Source organism: Labrus mixtus, chromosome 21 (genome assembly GCF_963584025.1).
Source record: "Labrus mixtus chromosome 21, fLabMix1.1, whole genome shotgun sequence".
Lineage (NCBI taxonomy): Eukaryota > Metazoa > Chordata > Actinopteri > Labriformes > Labridae > Labrus > Labrus mixtus.
Window position 1 is genome coordinate 8,038,092 of NC_083632.1, and position 23,846 is coordinate 8,061,937.

The 23,846-nt window shown below is 40.0% G+C and overlaps 1 protein-coding gene across 1 annotated transcript in view; it reads left to right on the forward strand.

Annotated features, from left to right (window-relative positions):
• The window catches only part of cpxm2 (carboxypeptidase X (M14 family), member 2), a 32,265-nt gene extending 9,260 nt beyond the window's left edge, over window positions 1-23,005 (forward strand). The window contains exons 4-15 of the mRNA XM_061028354.1: window positions 1,853-1,962; window positions 4,653-4,792; window positions 9,402-9,486; window positions 11,347-11,497; window positions 12,172-12,260; window positions 14,597-14,720; window positions 14,894-15,090; window positions 16,940-17,119; window positions 18,009-18,306; window positions 18,613-18,752; window positions 19,644-19,743; window positions 22,106-23,005. Of these exons, the coding sequence (XP_060884337.1) occupies window positions 1,853-1,962; window positions 4,653-4,792; window positions 9,402-9,486; window positions 11,347-11,497; window positions 12,172-12,260; window positions 14,597-14,720; window positions 14,894-15,090; window positions 16,940-17,119; window positions 18,009-18,306; window positions 18,613-18,752; window positions 19,644-19,743; window positions 22,106-22,365 (1,874 nt within the window). The 3' untranslated portion in view covers window positions 22,366-23,005. The remainder of the gene's footprint in view (window positions 1-1,852; window positions 1,963-4,652; window positions 4,793-9,401; window positions 9,487-11,346; window positions 11,498-12,171; window positions 12,261-14,596; window positions 14,721-14,893; window positions 15,091-16,939; window positions 17,120-18,008; window positions 18,307-18,612; window positions 18,753-19,643; window positions 19,744-22,105) is intronic.
• The last annotated feature ends 841 nt before the right edge of the window (window positions 23,006-23,846 follow it).

A 23,846-nucleotide genomic window follows, 5' to 3' on the forward strand; every position in this document is an offset into this window, starting at 1 on the left:
GATTATAACCTTCATCTAGAAAGCAACTTAACGGTAATTTGTACTTATTTATAAATGTTTTATATAATAGGAACACGTGATGCAGATTCTGTTTATAGTGTATTAGTATATCCATTAATGGGTCCCAGAAGTGCTTTCATAATAGATTTTTTTTTTTAAAAAGGTAAATAAGCAAAAGGGTTAACTTAGTACTGCAAGATGAAAAAAACACATTGTAATATTTTTTTACAGAATTACTCTGCTGCAGAAGTACTCTGCTCCTATCACAGAAAACATTTAGATAAGTTTGATTCACACCACATCATGTCTGCATAACTTAACATGGAGCCATACTGTAACACATGCCCACAGCGAGAGATCAAGGTCACACACTGCTCTCTGCATCACAGCTCCCCCCATTAACACATACAGAACTGTGCATCTGTGCACTAGCTCCACTACTTTCATATGTCACAGATTTCCAGTCACTTGACTCATCTTTGGGAGTGCTATGTATCGAGTAGCAACCGGTCTGAGAAGAGATTCATCCAAATGAGGTCATAGTGATGTCATCAGAGTTAATTCACTTAGGTTTGGAGACTTCAAGAACAGAATATTAGCATAACAAACAAATAACACGGAGTCTTTAAAAGGCAGGGTGGCTTAAAAAAAAATGATGTCATTAGGTTGCATGAAGGGAAACTAGGATCCAATATTTGGAAACTTTACCTGCACAGACTAAAAGTCAGGACATCTACAGCTCAGGTTAAAACTTTTATTGACTTTTTGGTGTTCTGAGGAAACTTGAGGAATCCTTGAATGTTGTCAAGGATCAAATAATTTTCTTTGATTACTCCATTGTTTTCTCTTTGAGTATCTGTTAGTTGGACTTGCAGCATAATCTTCAAGTCTAGAATGCACTTTATTGTATCAGCGTTCAGAGGGCATGCATATATTAAATGTAAGTTATCTGCAATATGAGAACAAAGATACTAGTGAACAAACCATGGGTTAACTAGTGTGACACTATTTGGATTCATAATGTAACAAAAAAAACAAATTAAGTCTTCATTATTGGTTAACAGTTCAAAAATCTTGTCTATTATTTGAATGAAATTATACAGCCATCTATTGATACCTTTGAATATGTTTGACAGCATTTTGAAATGTCTCTTTTTCTCCCTTTTGATAATGTTGTTCTAGTCATTTCAATAATTTAATCATACATTCAGGGCGAAGTTAGATGGCTGTGCCAAAATAACAAAACAGAAGCGCTCATAGTGTAAACTCATTAATCACCTATGAAGTTTGACACATTATGAAACTCGTAACAGTTTAGTCATCACTGCCACTAGCATGCTGTTGGATTTAATTGAATTTATAGAAGTTCCTTATGAAGCCAGGTTTGACAGGATATGACAAAATGGGTTGTTCATGCACTGAAGCTCATTTTAATTCAGTTGTCTGCTTTCAAAGATCAAAGTGTAAGGTGGTAACAGCAGGTGAAGAAATCAGCTGTGAAAAAGACGCTTTCAAAGAAACAAATTCCTTCATTGTTGTTTCGTTTTGGTGCAAATAACAGCCACATTCTACTATGATTTAGACATTTTACATTGTTTTGATTTATTAGGTTTGATTTATAGATCACCTATTACTAGATCACCTTGGTAACAAACAAAAAAATGCAGACGCTGCCTGGACTGCTTCACACGTTTGAGCTCACGGTGCAAAGTCTGAAGTGCTCATTACTTTTGAGTCCAGCTATTAGCAAATGCATGCTCCCTGACTCAGGAGCCATATTGTGCAGTAAGCAGTACAACACATGATTCATAACATCACCATCACAAGCTAATTCATCATTCTCGTTGCCTAGAATGCCCTCCCATGGGACTGGAGACTTTGAAGATTGATGACTTCCAGCTTCACGCTTCAACCACGAAACGCTATGGCCTCGGCGCACACAGAGGTCGTCTTAACATTCAGGTATGTAAAGTAAAGTGTTGGCGTAGCTTGGGAACGCTTACCAGAAATGTTTGGGCTTGCATTATATCCTGGGCAATCTGACCTTTCTTTTGACGCTTTGGAGTCATGTGTTTCCAAAAAAGGAGCAATGCAATAGAAGATTGATGGAAACATAGCATCTTTTGATTTCAGGATCAGTATAAGGACATATTTAAGTTCTATGGAAAGACGCCTGCCCAGATAAGTCAACAAAGATCACATGATTTCCCTGATTCAGACATTGACAACATGGATATGGTCACATTGACGTCACCCATTGGTATTCTGAAAATGTTATATGAAGCCCAATGATGACAGTCGCCATATTGGAAATGCTATCTCTCACTAACTTTTGATCAATAAAAAAACGGGCAAAGAACTTTAATTGAAGCCGACCTTATGTTTCCTGGTAAATGGCTACAAAGGCCCTCCTGTCAGTCAACTCAACTACAACAGATTTTATGAAAATGTATGCTTAACTCCTTATGAAATCAAAATGAACAAGCTATGAAGAGAATTCAGCCCCATACAGTTTATATGTATAAAGAAATTTGCCATTGAGACCAAAACCATCTTTTGTACGAGGTTGGAAACAGGTTTATTTCTGCTGTAAAAAGGAGCATTTTAATATTGGACCTTATGGGGATTCCTTGCCTTTTGCTGCCAACTAAAAGTGAACAATAGAGGAACTGCATTTTTTGTTTTCACTTTCACATTGGTTTCATTTTTCAACCCTAAAAATTGCCACTTGGCTTCAACTTAACACCCTTAAGGTAACACATTAGAGAAAGTAAAAGTGTCTCCATCAAACAAGGGGCACATCCCCAAACCTAATAAAAAGGATTGGCATCTGTTAGAAGAGCTATTTCCTGTTAGTGCAAGCTGTTCTTTGAGGTTATTAGCCTGCATACGGTCCGCAGCTTCATCCTCATCTTTTGAGGGGGTGAACTGCTCTGACTCCAACTGCACAATTAATGAAACACACACATGCTCTTAATTCTCTCAAGACGGCGAGGTATTGTGTTACAGGAAACAAGCAAAACAAAGGATTTGTTGTTTGGTTGTGTGTGTGAGTGTGTGTCAGGGATCATAGAGGGGGAAAAAAAGATAACGTCCAATCTGGAGAACAATTATCTGTATGTCAGTAGAGACACATAGAAAACAGATGTTGCCTGTTGTATCAGGCGTGTTGCCCAGTCAGCTTGGTTAATTTCCACTTTTGTAGCTGCTACAGTTTCTTTAGATTCCAGACACCAACTGTTCTGTGATAATTTTGTCTTTCTTTTGATCATGAGAGTTGAAAGAAAACAGGGATTAATGAAGGTCACATCCCCTCATTGTAAAAATGCAACAGAATGTACAAAATTATAAAACATATCCCTGTCCTGCAGCAAAACACATATATTCAATTATGAGTCTTGAGTGCCAATTTTCTTTCATTCACTGAGCAATTCATTAAAAGGTGCTTCATCTGCACCTGGATGCTGATTGGCACCAAAAAGTAATCTCTTGTTTCGTGGCCTCGTATTTCATTGGAATCTGAAAACATGTTTTTGAGATCTTCTACTTACTGACTGTCAAAGCAGACATAGAACAGACCCTCCTTGGCAGAAGTTGTTGTTGTTCTACATCTCACAAAACATTCAGTAGTTAACCTAGACGTGTTTTTTTTGTTTTGCATTCATAGCTCAAGGAGTACGTCATCTGTGGCAATTTCTTATGGTTGGGAGCATTTAGAGGATTTTTATAGTTTGACCCATGTCCGATCTGTTAACATGGACGAGGCAAAGTTAATGACTTAAACTGTGTTCAGTAGGGGAGTGCTCCAAATGTTTAGACTTCACTTTTGAGGAGCTGTTGTGTCATCCATTTTCATATATGGTCTATAGCATAGTTGATTAATTTGCATTCACTTAATGCCTTTCTGAAAGCCCCATTCTGCACCAAACCACTAAAAAAATCCATCTGTGTGCTTTAAGAAACACACTATGGTTTTGAATTTACAACCAAAGTAGTACACACTCAGTCGTACATCATTTTGTGCCCCTAATGGATGTACAGAAACTCTACAATGATTTCACCCCAAGTCCAATCCTTATTTACATAATGTGCCTTTAACTTATCTTTGAAGTGAGATTATGTTAATGTGGTTTTAGATCTCTAGATAATGAGCCGGTCAATGTCAAGCACAAGTGTTGTCCTTCAAATACACTCTAAAGATACACATTAAGGCAGAGTGACTGTTGAATCAGTATGTACAGTGCAGTGTGTCGTCATACTCTAATGTTTACGTTTGGATGAAAAAGATGTACAGTGTGTCCTCTCAGCATATGACAGTTCACACAGATTAGCTTCAAGCTAACGGAGCCAGCTGCCACAGGTTTAATGCAGCATAGAATTAATGTACTATGATTCTACATTTTCAGCTGTTGAACGAACAAACGCTGACATACATATTTTTTATATTTATAAGAGTGCAAACTTAGATTTTCAGGGGATTAAATAGAAACATCTGAGCCTCCTCTTCTCCTCTGTCAACATCTAACAGTATGTAAGCTTTAACAAAAAGCTGATTTGAGTGTTTTGCACCAAACATGGACAGTTTGTTAGTGTTTCTACTTAGACATCAGGAGTAAAAATGCCGCTCCATACGACTGTTTTGTGGCCTGCAGGCTGGCCTTTATGAAGACGACCTCTATGACGGGGCCTGGTGCGCTGGGAGAGATGACCCACTGCAGTGGTTTGAGGTGGATGCCAGGAGGCTGACAAAGTTCACAGGGGTCGTCACTCAAGGCAGGAGCTCCCTCTGGTCGTGAGTATGAACCCTGCACACACGCACAGAGTGAATGCAGCTGGGTGAGGATGAGGATTCTTTTTTCAGGTCAAGCACACTGGAAAAGGATTGATTTTTTTGTGCCCATTTTCTAAGTTTAAAAAAATGTTGGTTGAGACAGTAACTGTCACAAAACCACAGGTAATTGAACTCAAAAGCACGACTCAAAACACAGTCTTTGGTTAGGGGAAAAAAAACAGTCTTTACTTCTTACAAGCAGACAGAATCCAAAAGAGTGATCCAAGAGAAACAAAGGCTTGTACCCTTCACACAGAGGTCAAACACGAACTGGCACAGAAGGAAGGGAAGCCACAGACTAAATACTAAGGTGAGGGGGAAGACAACGAGATGCAGCTGGGAACAATCAGGGCGGGGCAGACAATCACACAGGTGGGAAACACATGAGGGCAGGAAGTGAAGGATCTGAAATGAGGAAAAGTAGAAATTAAAACATAACCTAAGACACAGAGCTGGACATGACAGTAACTTTTACTGAACATTAAAGGAAACATCTCACACCTTTAACTTAATACAGAACACATGGATGTGAATTAATATCTTTTGGCAAAGATTTTAAAATTGAATTTTGTGAAGAAATTGGTCAAGGGATTACATGCAGCATTGTACAAACCTTTTTTTTTAACTAAATATATGACCGACAGTCCTCATTACAAAAGGATTTGCAACAACAAAGACATAAAATGAGGAAAATGTGTAAAAATGATTTTGACTGACGCTCTTCTTTCCACCACATTGAACTTTCATGGAAAGATTAAAGTCTTAAACGAGAAGATAGTCCAAGAATTTTTGTTTTGTTTTGACAAATTCCATTGCTTTATGATAAAGCCATGTCGCTCTGTAACTATCTAAAAACCAAACAAAGAAAAAGAAAATCTATTCAGTTATGGCACAAGTACACAAGCGCTTATGATTGTTCCAGCAATATTAATGACTGGATTTTTCTTTAAACCCATCTGGGAAATTTGACTTCTCAAATATATACAAAACAAGGTTTTAAATTCCATCCACATGGATCTCAACCTTGACCTGAGCTTGCTCTTTTCTGTTTTCAGTTTGGGGATTAAAGGTTTATTTTTGTTTATTGTTTTCAGAAGTTTGATTGATCACTACATTGTAAGAATAAAGAAAGAAAGAAAACTGGGGAAAGATTTTTCTGGACTTTAACATCAATAACTGAACCTCCTCTATAGCTCCTCAGTCTCAAGGCACCCCCCAAGGTTCGGTGCTTGGTCCCCTCAAGTTAATGGCCTCAGTTTCCACTGCTATGCCACTGACATTAGCTCTACATAACCATCAATTCTATCACCACTGAAACTCGCTCGACACTAACAAACTGTACCTAAAATAATATAAATATGGATGCAAACCAATTTCTTGCAGTTCAGCCTTACAATAGACAACTTGACTCTATCTCCCTCCCATCATATCCACAATCATATTTGACTGCAATCTTTCGTTTGCTCAACAAGTCACCCAGCTCACTAGAACCGACTTCTTCCACTTTAAAAACATAGCCCTCCTCCGCCCACTACTCCCATTCTCTGTCGCTGAAACACTTAATTCGTGCCTTTCTCACATCCAGACTCGACTACTGCAGTAGCATCCTTTACCACACATCATCCATGGTCCTCAATAAACTCCCAATATAGTCAGAACTTTGCGGCACGCCTGCTCACTCACACCCACTGCCCTGAACACATCACCCCTGTGCTTCAAAATCTACATAACCCTGTCCCTTACTGTATTCAATTCAAAATCCTGCTGCTCACTCACAAAGCCCTCAACCACCAGGCCCCCTCCTACCTTACTGCACTTCACCACTGTCACACTCCTTCCCGCAACCTCCGTTCCTCCGACACCAACCTCTTGTCTCCACCTCACAGAACCAAGCACTGAACCTGGGGTTGCAGAGCCTTCTCCATAGCCACCCCCTTCCTCCAGAACTCACTCCCCACACAAAGTCAAGACTGCACCGACCCACTCGCATTCAAATCACTACTTAAGACTCACCTTTTTTAAACGTGTCATTGTGCAGTTCATTTTGTATTTCTTTCATGTTGTTTTATTTGTCTATCAGGGTCTTTTAGTAACTGAAAAGCATTTCTTAGATAAAATGGGAAAAATGGTGGTTACTATAAAAAGTAGTGATTATATGTTAAACTGTACACCTTTAATCTCTTATATCATAATTACTGTGTTTACTGACAAATATAATGGATGAGTCATGCAATGGTGTTATGCTAGCAGGCCCTGAGCTTTTTATGGTGTAAATTACAGTAGGATAAGGTCTCCATGGCAACTTATCTTAAATTCCAAATACAAAGCCTCAGGTATAATCTCACCTCCCACTGCCTCAGCTCATCAAAACATCAGTGCCAGGTCTTTTGTAAGTATGCAGATATATTTTTTAAATGTTGACACTGTATTTAGACCCTGCCTACAAATCCATGATTATTTGACTACTTTTATTGAGGTGAAGCATATATAGTATCATTTGTAACTGTAGCAAAGCACATTTTTTATGTGTTGGTACTCTACACTTAAAATCACTGGTTTTCATTTTTGTCCAGTTTGGGGACGATTGGTTAGCTTTAGAGTATGTGACGGAAACCATTGGGTCATGTACCATTCTTAAGACAGTGGGGTTTTTTTTCCTCAGATACCATACTTTGAATTATATATTGAAGTAGTTTTTTTTTACCCAAACTAAAATATGTCTATCACAACCTAGAGTTAGACCAAACAAGCTGAAATTATACATTCAAACTCTTTGTAACTTACAAAGTATGCCATCTTAGAGAGTAGCTAAAGTCTTGGTCTAATTAAGCACCTGCCATTTGTTTAACGAACATTAATGAGTCAGTGAAGTTATAAACTTGGATCAAAAGTAGTTATATAGTATAGTATAGTATAGTAGTTATGGTCCTTTTAATGGAAAGAATAAAACTACTTGTGTTCACATTTTTTCCTCAGCATCTACATACCCTGACTTTACTTTAGAATCGTATTTGACAACTTGGCCTTTGCACTTCTTAATTGGAAAGGGTGCCACAGACGTGTGGAAACTGCTTCGTGCTGTACAAAGAGAGCATGGGGAATTTCTTTACCAGGCTGTGTTTGTAATTTTTTTTTTCTTCACGGTCGGTACGATCTGAGGGTGCAGAAAACACCGATGCCTGAGACAGACATTTCTCCACAATTAGCTCTGCAGGGCATGTAACCGTCTGTGGTGCCAGCTCAGGGGCTTCTGTCTATAACAGAGCTTTAATTAACAGAACTGGGAATTCTTAACTGGCTGGTTCAGCTCAGCACTGATGTCTTCATCCAGGCCTGGGAGTCTCTGCCAACCTACATACTGCACACAGTGAGAAACAATGGCCCATTAAGTCATCTTCGAAGGCAGACCTTTTTATTTTTGGTTATTCACCTCTTCGTTAAGTTAAGGACAGGATCAGGGTGTTTCAAAGTTTAAGCCCATAAACTTCAACTTTTATTTACTTCACATTTGGTTTTTATTTTTACAGGACCATGCTGTACTTTTAAAAGGTTGGATTTTTCTATTTATATTTCACTCATTCTTTACTCAAAATGACTTAATAGACAGTTGCAACTTCGTTTTTGGAAACTCTTACAGTGGAAATGAAGTCTGCAATTTTTGTCAAAATCCCATTATTGGTTTTGCATTTGAATATACTTATGGGTGGCACTGTGGTTAAGTTACCTCAAAGCAGGAACAGTCTGAGTTGGTTATAGTTGGTGTTTTTCTTAAGACATCCAATGTCAGCTGGGAATGGCTCAAGCCCCCAGGGACCGGTTTAGTAGAAGCATGGAAATGTAATTAGCCCCAGAGCTCTTATGTCATGAGACTTCTATAGTATTTGGTTTATTCAGTTGACTATTAACTTTCAGACAATGAAACTGCCCTTTTATTTAGTTTATATGGCATAATTGAATTCCCCAGGTTGCTAAAACCCTTAGTATTCTATCTATAGGTGTTATTAATGGTAGTTATTAATGTGATTAGAGTTTAGAAATGCATTGTAAGATTTTTAAAGGCACATTATTACCGCACACAATGGATTTCAGGTTGAATAAACAACCATAGCAGATATTCAATTCAATGTGATCAAGCAAGTTTCAATTGTGCTGTAGTATGTGTAAGGTAGACATGGACCGGCATGTTGCTTCTCTTAATGTCTATTATTTTTGCTCAGCTAAATCCATGTTGATCCATATTTATCATGAAGACATGAACGTGGGATCAGTCTGCTCATCTTTCTAATTCTCTGCGAAAGAGCAAGAAAGTTTATTTCCTGTCCAAGTTAACTTTTGCTCAAATAAAAAAAAAATGCATTAATAAAAGGCTCAAGTGACGAGTTTGTATTAAATTCTCTGACCTCCATTTTTCTATTTTGAAACAGACTTTCACCCTGCGAGAATGAACCCGTCTGGCTGTGTGCTGGGGGACTCCCTCACAGTCCCCTCAGAGCCACATTTGCATTAAATCCAGCCTGAGAGGAAATTTACTTTTCTCCCTCTCGTGACCTGATTTTCCTACGTTTTTCAGGAGTGATTGGGTGACCTCGTACAAGGTGATGGTGAGCAACGACAGTCACACTTGGATTACACTGAAGAATGGCTCAGAAGACTTGGTGAGTAACTACGGCGACATTTAAATCAACTTTCTAATTACATATCTACAAAGAAGGTACTTATGTGAGCACTTTAAAACCTTTCGAGCTCAAGAACTATCATCCATTCTTTATGTAAACACACTTTGGCAGAAGCCTTTAGGAGGCTTCACAGGAACCTGATGGAAAAATGAATTCCTGCTCGAGAGTAATTGCAGAGAGTGATTTAAATCTCATCTTATTTCCAAGCTTAATGAGCTGAAAGGCAAGAGTAAATAGTGATGATCCTCAAGCAGATGGGAAACTAATTTTCATTGTCGGAGCTGCGTCTCTTTTTAACTTCTGGCTCTTGATTTAATTGAATAGACAGAAACCAAATACAGCAATGCCTTGACAATAAGCTAAAGCTGCATCAATGAATTCAGCTTCAGGATACTAAAAATAATAAGAATCCTCTCATAGATGACAGTGGCAGATCAGATTAAATAGATATTTGTTGGATAATCATGTCCCCATAGCTTCCTAATATAATATAGGCGTAACCATACTCCTCCTCTGCTCGTGATGTCATCGATGTGGGAGCTAATACCCCTTCAGTAATTTAGTCTCTGCTACAAGCTTCCCGCTCACCCACTCGCCCACCTTTCATGCCAAATGCCAAACCGTGCTGTTTGTCTTTCAAAATGCCAAAAGGTGCAGAGAGGAACCATAACCGTGGGCGTTAGAATTTACAATAAATTCCCAGAGGTAGAAAGGTTTAGTGACATTCTGCAGGGGCACGAATGTTTGTTAAAGGGTTGTTTGGATAATTTGTTTTTAACTGTTCTGTTTATATGTCAACTGTTTTTTTACTCTAATTCAAAATATGCTTGTAACGTTCACTGTGCGTTCTTTCCTGAAAACATGAGGCCTTTTTTAATTTTGGTTTAGTTTTAAGATTTGGTCCAGTTTAATGGATGACAATTGGAATTCTTGCCATAGACTGTTTATAGGAGGTGGAAACCCTCTGAAAGAGGTTTAATGTGTTAGGGATGAAGTCAATGTACTGGTGCCCTAATCCTGCCTCTTTTCAAATGGCCAGCAGGGGGCGAATGCAGGGGTTGCACAAACATTCATGAGGAAATGACCCTACTTCTCAATTTATCTTTATCAAAGTAAAAATGTTCCTAACGAGTTTATGGTCTCAATCCATCAACTCTTAAGGTCTCTCTCTTTACACAATGATGTTTAATTTTATTTTACTTTGTTTCCCTTTAGAGCAAAAGTTAGGATAAAGCAGGATGTGCTTTGGGGTGTGGTAACAAAATGCTCACATGATCTGTAAACTGGTTAAGAAATGTTTAATAATGTTTTTCCTCAAGAAAAATTACATTATTAAAGCAACAATATATAGGAAGTTGGATTGGCGTGCTTCGGTGCCTATCGAAGGACTCTGAGTGCAACTGCGCTGTCGTAAAACATACATAGTGCTGTTACGCCTCCTCCTCGACAAGGTGCTTTGTTGACATACAGTAATATACTGGATTTTCCACAAGTATTACTTTGCTAGCATCTACAGCCCGGTGTTTGCAAACTCTTACACGTCTAACAGCATTATAACCAGCTGGGCTTCAGACTTGCAACCTACTGTTCTGTGAAGCTCTCGCCAAAGTATAAAATTAAATACTTACTTTTTAATCTAGTCCTGCTTCTTGCACGGTAACTGTATGCTTTTCTCTTCTAAGCTTCATCCATCTCTTTATAATCAGCAATTTGTTCTACTATTAGAATTTGGAAAAGTTACATATTGTTGCTTTTTGGCTACAATCAGTTTTAAGTCTTTGCTACAAAAAAAATGTTGCCGTTTATTCACCATCTGGTCTGGTGTCTTTGCCTCAGTAGATCTTCATAGGAAACAGAGAGAAGGAGATCCCAGTCCGGAACATCTTCCCGGTGCCCGTGGTCGCCCGATACATTCGAGTCAACCCGAACTCCTGGTTCACCATCGGCAACATCTGTATGAGAGTGGAGATCCTTGGCTGTCCTATGCCAGGTGACGGGTTTGTATGGACAGTGCTGCAGACACATAAATAATTCAACAGAGGAGTAGAAATATCAGATCAGTATAAAAGCCTTGTTCAGACAGATATTAACCTTGTGTTGACCCAGCAAATGTTGGATAAAATAACAAGGAAAAAATGAAACCCCTGTTTGCCCCAATGCAATGCAGTATAATCGCAAACGTTGGGTAAGCAATGGGAAACGATCCACCAAAGTTAAAATCATTCATCTGTCAACTTGAAATCATTCCATCGACTCCCGACTTTGTCCCCTTTTGCTCTTAGCGGGCCAAAGGATCCCTTTGGACATTCTCGCTTTTCTACTTGAAGAAATTCATTATCGCAGTAAAATTCAAAAACCTCACATCCTAGTTGAAAAATTCTGTCCCATCATGTATCTTACAAACTGATGTGCCATGCTTTTGTCAATGATAAGCCATCAGAGTAACAGACCTGTGACTTCAACTGGATTCAGTGTCTCACAAATACCTGAAGCAAATCACCCTCAAGATGCAGCCTCGATGTAGCATTGTTTTCTCTTTACATAAAAAAGAACTCTATTTTATCTGAAAAACATTTTTTGTGTTGCGACCAGTTTTAAACAGAGATGCATTTGGCCTTCCTTAAATCTCTTAATATTAATAACTATATTTTTTGACCCCCTTAGATCCAAATAACTACTACCACAGGCGTAATGAAGTCATAACCACAGACAAGCTGGACTTCCGACACCACAGCTACAAGGAAATGAGGCAGGTGAGTCACAGCTGACAACTGAAAACAGCAGGTATCATCCCACGTACTGAAACCTTGGCTCTTATTTCTTATTCAACATAGACACCAGAGCATGGAGCAATAAAACATCTCTCTTTAACTGTGAGCCAACAGCAGACGAGTTGTGTCCTCTGCAAGAACAAAGTGTGCAACAGAAACAAATGAAGCAAGCGATGCCAGCCACATGAAAATGCATTAAGCATCTCCTGGGTCGTGGCATTACTTATTCATATAGTTGTCATGAGCAGTAGCCTGTTTTGTAGTGAGCAGGAGGACAGCTGTATTTGTCACGGCTAACACTGTGACTGAGGGCTCGGTGCTGTGCATGGTAATCTTCTATAACGCAGCAGCTCCTCCTGTTCCAAACATGTTGCCTACAGGTGTCTCAAACTGCTGTTATGACCCACAATGCCAATGAATGCTCCGAACGTATGGCTCACTGTTAAAAAACAAAAAGCTTCTTCTTCTCTGGCGAAACAGCCTGGAAAAAAAAAAAGACTGTCAGAGTGAATTAAATAGACTTTACATTACTTTCTGTCTGCAGGGGTTTAGGGTTTAAGCTAATGTGTGTCAAGCAGGGTGTGCAGTCTCAATAGACCTTCACAAAGAAAGGAAGGACTATTTTTAAAAGCGCTTTCATGCTTGACATTTCTTTTCTACAAGCAGGTACATGGTGCAACCCCCTCCTCATCCACAACAGTTTAAACAAGGCTGTGCCCGAACCTCATATTTTGAAATAGCCCATTGAAGCTTATCAAATAAAGTACATGCCCCGTGAGAGAAGTGAGAAATAAATGTCTTACATCGCTTAAGGACTCTCCTTTCCTGAGATCACAACTGATCGTACAACGCATTCAGACATTATAAAGGAGGTGCAAAGAGAGAACATTATCCACATTTTTCAAAGATGGCATATTACCTTCGATTACCCTTGCACATCCCGGGCCTAGACGCCTACAGCGCTCTGAAGGATTATGTTAAGTACAGAGTTAGTTGTGTACAAGCAGACGTTTCTTTAGGATGAACTTAAGAAATTGAACACTCCTAAGTGATAATAATGTGTGTAAAAACATTACCTTTAAGAACAAATATGCGACATTGATCCTTGTAAATATAACCCCGGGCTTCATTAAAGCTCCATCACTCGTGGTTGGTTAATGATTTCTGCAGCAGCTTGACGAAAAACTAAACTGACCTTAAAGCAGTCGCTTAACTCAACAGCTTGTTAGTCCTTTCCCAGCTGCACCTTCTTTTGGACAGTTGTTGCTATTTTAATCAACTCTTCCACGAGCCTGTCTTCATTATAACCTTTGCTGGTGTCTTTCAGTGATGGCTAGTTTTTGAATATGGTCCATGACGCAGCACTCAACAGGATTCTGTTTTTGAATTGAACAGTCAAATGGAGATTATTTGGTACTATTCTGAGGCTACAAGTTCTCAGATTTTACAGATTCAAAAGCACAGTTTAAAATAATTCATGTGTTTTTTGGATTCTTTGTCTTATCAATATAATAATAAGCAACAGTAGAACTTATAAGAATCATTGTATCAAGTATCTTTCACCCAGAAATATATCCAACTGATGATTAGAAATAAGTGGAATCAATAATCAATTTCAGAAATGACTGCAGGAATTAAAATTATGATTTCAAATCATCAATGAACTAATCACCGTACAATCAATCTAATACTCATATATCTAGTTGATACTCATGTACTATTCAGAGGATCTGCTTTGAATAAGGATACTTGGGGCTCGGCTGTGGTTCAGTTGGTAGAGTCGGTCATTTCTAAACCATTGTTGGGGGTTCGATCCCCAGCTCCTGCAACCACATGTCCGATGTGTCCTTTGGTAAGACACTTCACCCCAAGTGTCTCCCGTTGCTTCGTCGGCGGTGTGTGAATTTGTTACTACTCATCACGTTACATAGCAACCTCGGCCATCAGTGTGTCGATGGGTAGTTGTTACCTGCGTTGTAAAAACGCTTTGAGTAGTCAGAAGACTAGAAAAGCGCTACACAAGCTCAAGTCCATTTGTCTCCTACTCAGTCTCTGATATATCACAGGAAGAGTTTGATTATTTTCTTGCTGACTTTAAACCTATAATTCACAAATTAATTCCTCATTAGTATAGATAATAGCCTCTTGAGGGAACAGAGTGTGTTCTTGGCTTTAATTTAGTGTACGTGCTGAAGTTACTGAAACTTTTACTTTGCTAAAGTATGCCAAGCTCATCATCTTCCCAAAGTTTACACGATGATTCTTCATATTTTTGTTGGGCCATTGAATCATTCTTTTTCTTTACTGACCTTCCACAGCTGATGAAGGTGGTCAATGAAATGTGTCCCAACATCACCCGCATCTATAACATAGGAAAGAGCCACAGTGGCCTCAAGCTGTACGCTATAGAGATATCCGACAACCCGGGAGAGCATGAACTTGGTGAGTATATTTAACGGGATGTGATTGATCAATTTAATGTGCAGTAATATCATCAGAGATGTCACACTGTGCTCCTATAAATCCCCCCCATCCCCCTCCGTGGAGTTGGAGTGCATATTTAATCCCCCTCTATCTTCTCCCCATTTCTCCCTATCTGTGAACCTGCTGACCAGGTGAACCGGAGTTTCGTTACACAGCGGGTTCCCATGGTAACGAGGTGCTGGGGCGAGAGCTTCTCCTCCTGCTGATGCAGTTCATGTGCCTGGAGTATCTGTCCGGCAACCAGCGGATCCGTCACCTGGTGGAGGAAACCAGGATCCATCTTTTGCCATCTGTCAACCCCGATGGGTACGAGAAAGCCTTTGAAGCGGTAGGTCTGCATTAGTGACCTCATAGTGCGCGCTCGGCCTCTGTTGGAAAAGGCACAAATATCTGCCTGGCAGGGCTTCTGCTCATATACCATCCATATGGTGTAGGTGTATGTTGCAAAATTGGTTTATATGTCCTATGCAAGTAAACAGAAGTGGATGTGGACAGCTTCTTCTTCAGTAAAACACCACTGACACACATGGTCTGTGCATGGGCTTTAATCAGCTGCAGGCCTGCAAGATTAAAGGCACAATATTAATGAGACACAAATAGAGAAAGACAAGTAAAGCAGGTTAAAAGCTACATGACATCATGTCCTTTGGTGCCCGAATGTGTGAGTGCACTGTACATGCTGTAACGCTTTGTTTCACAAAAGCTAATAGTGCCCCTAACAACTAATTTCCATGTCAGCTTGTCTGAAATTTGCATGAACACACACAGCTAAAAAAAAAAAAAAAAAAAAGATGAGCCTTTTCAACCCAGCAAGGCCTGTCAAGGCGCTGCAGAAAGCCCATTTTTTTGAGCTTAAAGCCGTTACCAGATTATTAGCTGGTAATGAAACAGACGAAATGAATAGTGATGCGTTAATATGACCTACAAAGACAAGTGAGAGCATCAGCATGAAGATGAATTATTTCTACACAGTTATTTTATACCTGTCACCTCTGCCATGAGGTAGGTGTCGGACAAGTGATTAACAGCACGTTACAGAAACAGCCTTTTATTTCCCATTACCAAGATTTATTGTGAGTTGCACATTTAAAACAAAGTATGATGGGATTTTTTTAAAGATTTATTTTTGGGCGTTTTGTGCCTTTTTATTGGAGAGATAGGATAGTGGATAGAGTCGGAAATCAAGGGGAGAGAGAGAGAGTGGGGTACGACGTGCGGGAAAGGAGCCACTGGTCGGACTCGAACCTAGCGTACACCAACCACTGCGCAACCAGCGCCCCATGATGAGATATTTCTGTCCGAAAACACAACTAATTACACATGTGCAGGACAGGATCAGCAAAGTGGTCAATTATCGCACCGTGTCCACAGGGGGCGCCAAAATCCAACACAAACAGAAAGGAACTCACAGGAGCTTTAAACATTCAAATTCTCATTATTATTTTTACAATGTCTGATGTATTAAGCAAAGCTAAATGAAACTTCATGACCTCCTCTGCTGCACTCACCTGTAGCGTCCGTTCTTCCAACACCGACCTCTTGTCTCCACAACTCAGAACCAAGCACCGAACCTGGGGGAAGGAGCATTCTCTATAGCAGCACCCTGCCTCTGAAACTAACTCCCCCACACAAATTCAAAACCCTACTTTCACCTTTTTCAATCAAGCTTCTGATTTACCTAAAAAGCACTTTATACGTGTGTGTTTTTGTCTCCATTGTTGACCTTTTTCTGCCAATCTGTGTGTCTTCTGAGTGTTTCTTGGTTTTCCAGCTGATTGCAGCGGCCTCTGATGTTATCAGAGGCCGCTGCAATCCTGCAATCGGCCCATCATGATAATAATACCTCTTATCTCCACTCCTGATGACCGTTGATGACAGACATTTAAATGGTCAACAACACTCCGATTGGTTGCTGTGTGTATGTGGACTGATAGGCTTTGGGATCAGCTGGTCTGCATTGATTTTTTAAGTGTTGTTATGGATTCCCTGTTTTCACTGCACCTGTCATAGACCTAGAACTGCTACTGATGACAGCTACACACATCCAATCAAGTCAATTCAACTACTCTGAATGGCTCATTGTTGAATCATTGAACTATTGTTGACACTAACAACAACCCTTTCCCCTGAGTTACCTCCACATTGTGCTCCTTTTTTTTTCTTGTCCTTGTTCACAGGGTTCAGAGCTCAGTGGCTGGTCTCTGGGTCGATGGAGCAACGATGGCATAGACATTCACCATAACTTCCCCGATCTCAACTCAATACTGTGGGAGGCCGAGGCCAAGAAGTGGATCCCCCGTAAAATGTTGAACCACCATGTGCCCATCCCGGAATGGTACCAGTCCAAAAACGCTTCGGTTGGTCTGAGTCGTATTAAAATGCATTAAAAGTGCTAATTCAAGCATTCCTACAGGGAAATTACTGCAACATTCAGATGCTTGTTGTATTTTTGCTCAAGTTCTGTAGGCTGCATATTCTCAGAGTTTTGAACATGTTATTTAACCTTACTGATACATTAAAGTCCAGATGGAGGCTAATTTAAGATGCAGCATAAAATGTCTTCTCACATTTCCTGCAACTGTGTGTTTGCCATTCAGTTCTCATTAGTGACAATTTAGAACTCCATGTCCTTGTTCTGCAGCTCTTCAAACTTAACAGACAAACCCTAGGTGAAGATCCCCCACATTGGCATATCAGCGCTGTCTATTTTGGGAGAAGCGTAAACGCATTCATTAGCTATTTGTGACGAAGCTGTCGTGAGCAAAAATACACCCGGCCATCTATTTAAAGCTCGTCCTCACGAGTGGTTTGACGTTACCGAGGGCAACGTGTGAGTCACACAGATCCTCCGGAATAGCTGCTGCAGCTGCAGAGCCGGGATCCCCATCTGTGCTCTGGAGGCTGTGAAAAGCGTACCCACTTGCCTCGCCGACCGGTCCAATCAGAGCTGAGAGAGAGGAGGGCTGCTTTAATTATCTAAGCCCAAACAGCAGAGCCAGTTTATTCACGTCTTGATTTTTAAACAGGCAAACACTCCTGATGAAATTGTGTCCCCTTTTTTATGAAAAGATATTCATGAAATGAGTTTACAGTGCAGGAATGTGTTAGCAGCCCCCTTTTCACTCCCTCTTGAGAGCACATCGCAGGGAAATTATTTCCAGCACGAGGGAGTTAATTTAGCAATCACAGCGCTGAGATGATTGCACAAATCACATTATGCTCGCCTCTCCTGTGTCCTCACTGCAGGTTGCCGTGGAGACACGCGCTCTGATTGCGTGGATGGAGAAGATGCCCTTTGTGCTGGGTGGCAACCTCCAGGGCGGGGAGCTGGTGGTGACCTTCCCGTACGACAAAACCCGCTCCCAAGGGGTCACCAGGGAGCCCACCCCTACCCCGGACGACCACGTCTTCCGCTGGCTGGCCTTCTCCTACGCCTCCACCCACCGCCTGATGACTGATGCTAACAGAAGGGTCTGCCACACTGAAGATTTTGCCAAAGAGGACGGCACCATCAACGGGGCGTCCTGGCACACAGCGGCTGGCAGTAAGGGTCCAAAAGCTTCCCTGTGTGTTTTCTCACATATCCTAACACTGTGTCCTGCAGGATTCGCCTGCTCCACCCTGAGCCTTCGAGCTGTCGCTTTGTTTAACACACATGAGCACATCTGCATATTCAGGCCTGAATCCCTTTTGGCTGTTTCAAAGCCTGTAAGATTAAGCTCCAAGCATCATGTAAGAATTCAAAGAAAGCCAGACTGTCAAATCTCCAAAAACTCTGGCTGACAAAAAAAAACATCAATTCTGACTTCACCTAAATACTGCCTACAGATGACGTTCTCTTTCTTTGCAGGTTTGAATGATTTCAGCTATTTGCACACCAACTGCTTTGAGCTGTCGATGTATGTGGGCTGTGACAAATTCCCTCACGAGAGCGAGCTGCCAGAGGAGTGGGAGAACAATCGCGAGTCTCTGCTCGTCTTCATGGAGCAGGTAGTGTACAGAGGAGAGGCAGCCCCTGCAGCTCACACAAACACACAACTATCACCTAAACACATGCTATGTTATCATTTAGGAGTTATTTTAGGAATATGGCAGTCCATATTTGAATATTAGTTTTTGCACTGTTGTATTTTTGTGCTTTAGCAGCACCCTGCGAGCAGATGGGAAAAGTGTTAACCTACAGAAAGAAGAACTAACGATGCATTCAGGTGCCGTTGTTTATTTGTAAACTCAAATATTTATCTTCACATTGCAGGCATCTATTTGAGATACAATTTGGCAAATCGGTGAATCAATTGTGATGTTTCTCTTCAACACATGGTGAACAACTAGCTGCAAGAGTACCTCCTTAATCATCCATAATCTGAGATCACCAAGAAATCCCCGTTTTAAACCTCTATAATAAATCATTTTGTATGTGTAAGTAAGAGATGATGTAAGTTGTAAAAGTATTATTAAATGATGAGTTGATGTATTTAGCTTGAGTCTTTAAATAATTTACTGACCAGTGCACAAGGATCCTGTCCTCCAGATTCCCGCAGAATAAGTCTGCATTCTCCTCCCGTACTTTGAGAAAACTTTTTGAAATACGACAAGCTTGTCATCTGCTTATGTTATATTCTCTCTAGTGACGGACTTCAGAGGATCCGCCCCCGTGTTGGGATACAGCGTTTGTTAAAATATTGACAATGGATGAGGAGGAGAGAGATAAAAAAAACAAAAAAAAAACGGGCTTAACTCTGCTGTTAAACCGAAGCTTATACATTATACATCATATCATCACTTCATTTAATATATATGTTGTGTTGAATTCATAATCGGAGGTTTTTTTGGGGGGCAGAATTCACTCGTGGTTAAGTCAGATGTGCTTTTTATGTGCAGGTGCATCGCGGGATCAAAGGTGTGGTGCGGGACCTGCAAGGGCGCCCGATTGCTAATGCCACCATCGCTGTGGAGGGAATCAGCCATGATGTTTGCACAGGTAGACTTCACTTGACTCTTACACATTATTTGTTTGTTGTAATTTGTCTGGACACAAAGATCTGTCATGGTGTTAGTTTCATGTGGACATTTTTCCTTCATCTCTGAAGTTTTGTGAGTAATTTTGTAAAACACAGCTTTAGAGGTTAGTTCAGTGCACCACTGACTCAACCGTCTCCATAATTCAGATGAATCCTCAGAAGTGTCTCACTTTTACAGTGTTTCAGTATTCCAGAGTAAGCTGGAATAAGTAGGCCTAAACAAAAGCAGCTGGTGATTTTTAGCAGCGCTGCAGGTTAAGAGTCTGACTCAGATCACAGTCACAGACGGTGTCTGCTCTGAATTTGCCTACTGATCATGCGTCCTCGAGGTAATCGCTGCAGATGCCTGAAAAATGCAATCTTCAGAACCAAAGTAGTTCTGTTCTCAGAGCGTGAAATCAAATGTCCAAAGAGGACATTAGCCGATATTATTCCTGGAACTTAGTAGAAGTCACTGCTTCTTCTTGGATACCTTACTGTTCTCAGGAGCAGTCTGCAGAGATTTAAATGTTTTTATTTTTTTTATTTTCAGCTGTTTTGAATTGTCTTTTGGGCTGCTGAAACCTCCACAGACAGACATTTTTTTAAGTATTTGTTCTCTGGTCTTGGAAACGGGGACAACAGCCGGGATGCGTTGTTACCAGAAAGGTGTTTGCCAGACAGAGCATTCATCAGCTGCATACTGAATAACTTTAGGAAACAATTAGAATCCCTTCTGCTTTTCAGCATAACAGAGGAACAGATGGCCTGGGCCAGGTTTAATTTGGATAAGAAAGAAAATCCACTTTTTCCCTATCCAGGATCAGGTGAACCAGCTCACTTTTATCCTGTTTTTTCAAAGAATACTTGGATTGGATCAAAGTTTTCCAAATACAGATTTTCTAAGATTACCAAATCTAGATTAGCAGTGCTCTAATGGGACAGCGTACAACAGGAGGCGCCAAAATCCAAACACAAATAAAGATACTGACAGTTGTTTGAAATTAAATATTTAAAGCTCCTGTGAATCATTTTATACTTGTTTTGTTTTGTTTTTGTCGCCCCCCCTGTGGTCAAAGTAGTAGTACTCAAAGATGTGAACAACACAAACTGAAAGTTTTATCTGGATAAAAATGTACATCGGATCACCTGATCGTATCCATTCTTTCTGAACTACCCGTTGTCAAGATTTGGTCCAATAAGAGAGCTTCTTACTTCTGAACAACCTGGCCCTGGTGTAACTGTTACGAAAGACTAAACAACAACAAGAGACCATCCATCATATTTCTGTAGTCTCAGTGGAAGTTCAAACGTGTCAGGTGTCGTGTCAGGTTGGCGTTCGGATGACCAGAAGTAATCCGCTCTGTTAAAGTGAGTCAAACACAGCACAACACAGCAAGTGTTCTCAGGTCTCACACAGGCAGAAAATCCGACATGACAAAGCAGAGCTATTTTTAAAAGTCCAAGCAGGAACAGTGAACACCTTCCTCCCAAAAAGTAGAACAAAAAGAACATTTCAACTTTAATTTTAGGCTTTAGATAAAAAACGTTTGTGGCATCTGCTGCTTTGTAAGCTGTTTAAAATTAGCTTTCTAGGACAACATTTGCATAGTGCTGCTGCAGCGGAGCTTGTTTTGATTTACCTTTAACTTTAAGTTTGGAAGCACCCCTTTACATAAACCCCTGAGGGAAACAAGGTCCATATTAACGACGGAGTGTTGGGGCCACGGTGGAGACGGGAAAAATCTAAGATTTCAAGATTAATGTCATCATTTCACAAGATTGAAGACGGATTTTTACAAGAATAAATTCAAAATCTTATCAGATTGTAGTTGTAATTTTGGTTAGATGTCTTATTTTGAAAAGTTATATCTGAAAAGAAGCCAATCTGTTGCGCTAAAATGAGAAAGTGGAGCATCTCATGAAGCTATACCCTAAGTATTGTTAGTAGCTTCTATCTCTATAGCCTTGGTGCAATTAATTTTGATAAATAAGGCTAAATGGGGTGAACAAATCACAAATGGCCACCTTTTTTATTGAAAATGTTTTGGTCTAGGGCAGGTACTTAAAAGGTTACTGCAATTAAGCTAGCTCCTCTCAACTCAACGTTATGTCTAAAGCATCTTCCATGCAAACATTCAGCCCAAAAGCACTCCACATTGCAGTACATCTATTAAAAAATAGACTTCAAATGGACTTGAAATTCAAAATGCTGTTGAAAGTTTGATGAGTTCTTTGCTGTGTAGCAGAGGTTTATATTTGGCTTTCAACATCTTACTCAACAGTAATAGCGAACCACAAACCTGAGTGCAAAAATCTTGTGTTTGTGTGCTGTTTTTGAAGCTGCTGATGGTGATTACTGGCGCCTGCTAAACCCCGGGGAGTACCGAGTCACCGCCAGGGCCGAGGGCTACAGCGTCACCACCAAGAAGTGCGAAGTGGGCTACGAGATGGGCGCCACCAAGTGCGACTTCTTCATCGGCCGCACCAACCTGTCCCGAATCAGAGAAATAATGGAAAAGTTCAACAAGCAGCCAATCAAGATGCCAATCAGGCGGCTCCAAGCCCGCAGGTCCAGAGAGAGGCGGCTGGGAACATCATGACTGTACGACGAGGAGAGAGGAAATGTTAAAAAGTAACATCTGCTCTCATCAGACCGGGGTGCAGTCCAAGAGTGGGTTTGGACCTCTGTCAGGTTCCCCTGAGTGAAGATTTAAAAGAGGATTATTTAAACAGGATGCTTTATTTGTTATGTGTGTGTGATTTGGTTTTTCTCTTGTTCCCAGATATAAGCTCTCTTTTATCTGATGTCATCTCTTTTTTTTACATATATATATAATGACTGTTAAAGATATGATTCTGTCAGAGGCCTGCTTTATGATTTAACCCTTTGTTTTATAATTAGAAACAATAAGACCTCCACCTTCAAAAATATCTGCAGAGATTAAAAAAAAACAAACGATAAGAAAGAAAGAATCATGAAAGGTGAGGAGGAATCTGTTTTGAGTGTAACTCTAAGCACTGTGAGGAAAGGCTGTGACTGTCACTAATGTACATACTTACTAATTTATGTAACAGCGTTATGTAAACCATTACAAAAGCTTCATTACCTGCACTTGTACATTGTTCCGTTCTGTTTAAAAACCTGGACTAAGTGACCGTTTGTGTGTCACTGATTGTGTTTTTTTTTTTTTTTACACATTGCTTTTGGCAAGTTATTAAATAAAGACTGTTTGCATACTTTGTAGTTGTTTGAGGATAAGCACTTTGGAAATCAATCAGTCACACTACGTTTGAAGAAAAACTCCATTACAAGGGAAGACCGTTCAGAACAGTTGGAGGTGCTCAGTTTTTTTTTATGGGTAGGCTTTGTGAGTTCCTCATAAGATCATAACGGTGACTCATTTAATACTTCTTTTATTTTCTGATAATTTCCATGAAGTTTCCTGGAGACTTTCTTTGACCTAATACCGATTACATAGGCAGCCTAGACAGCTGTTTTAAGAAGTGCACAACACATCAGCTGAACAAGAATTAGAAATGTGTAAATGATGTCAATGATTACTGAAGGCAAACATTTAGTTGACAATACTAGGATAATTTAATAAGATAAGTTACAATGTATAATGTGTATATTCAGTAACTGCAGACCTATAAAGAAGAATAATAACCATTAACACCCCCCACCACCAAACACTACAGCTGGGTATTTCCCACAACCCCATGATATGATACATATCACAGAGGCCACGATATGATACATATCCTGACATACATTGATTTAGGATAATGACCATGTCCTACACAGAATTCACTACAACAGCTGTTCTTTATTGTTGAGAGTAACAGCAGAGGCATAAGTCAGATGCATCAATTCAGGTCCTCAGAGATCCTAAATACAGTGGGTCTGGAAAGTATTCAGACCCCTTTACATTTTTCACTTTTTGTTTCATTGCAGCCATTTGCTAAAATCAAAAAAGTTCATTTTATTTCTCATTAATGTACACTCAGCACCCCATCTTGACAGAAAAAAAACAAATGTAGAAATTTTTGCAAATTTATTAAAAAAGAAAAACTGAAATAT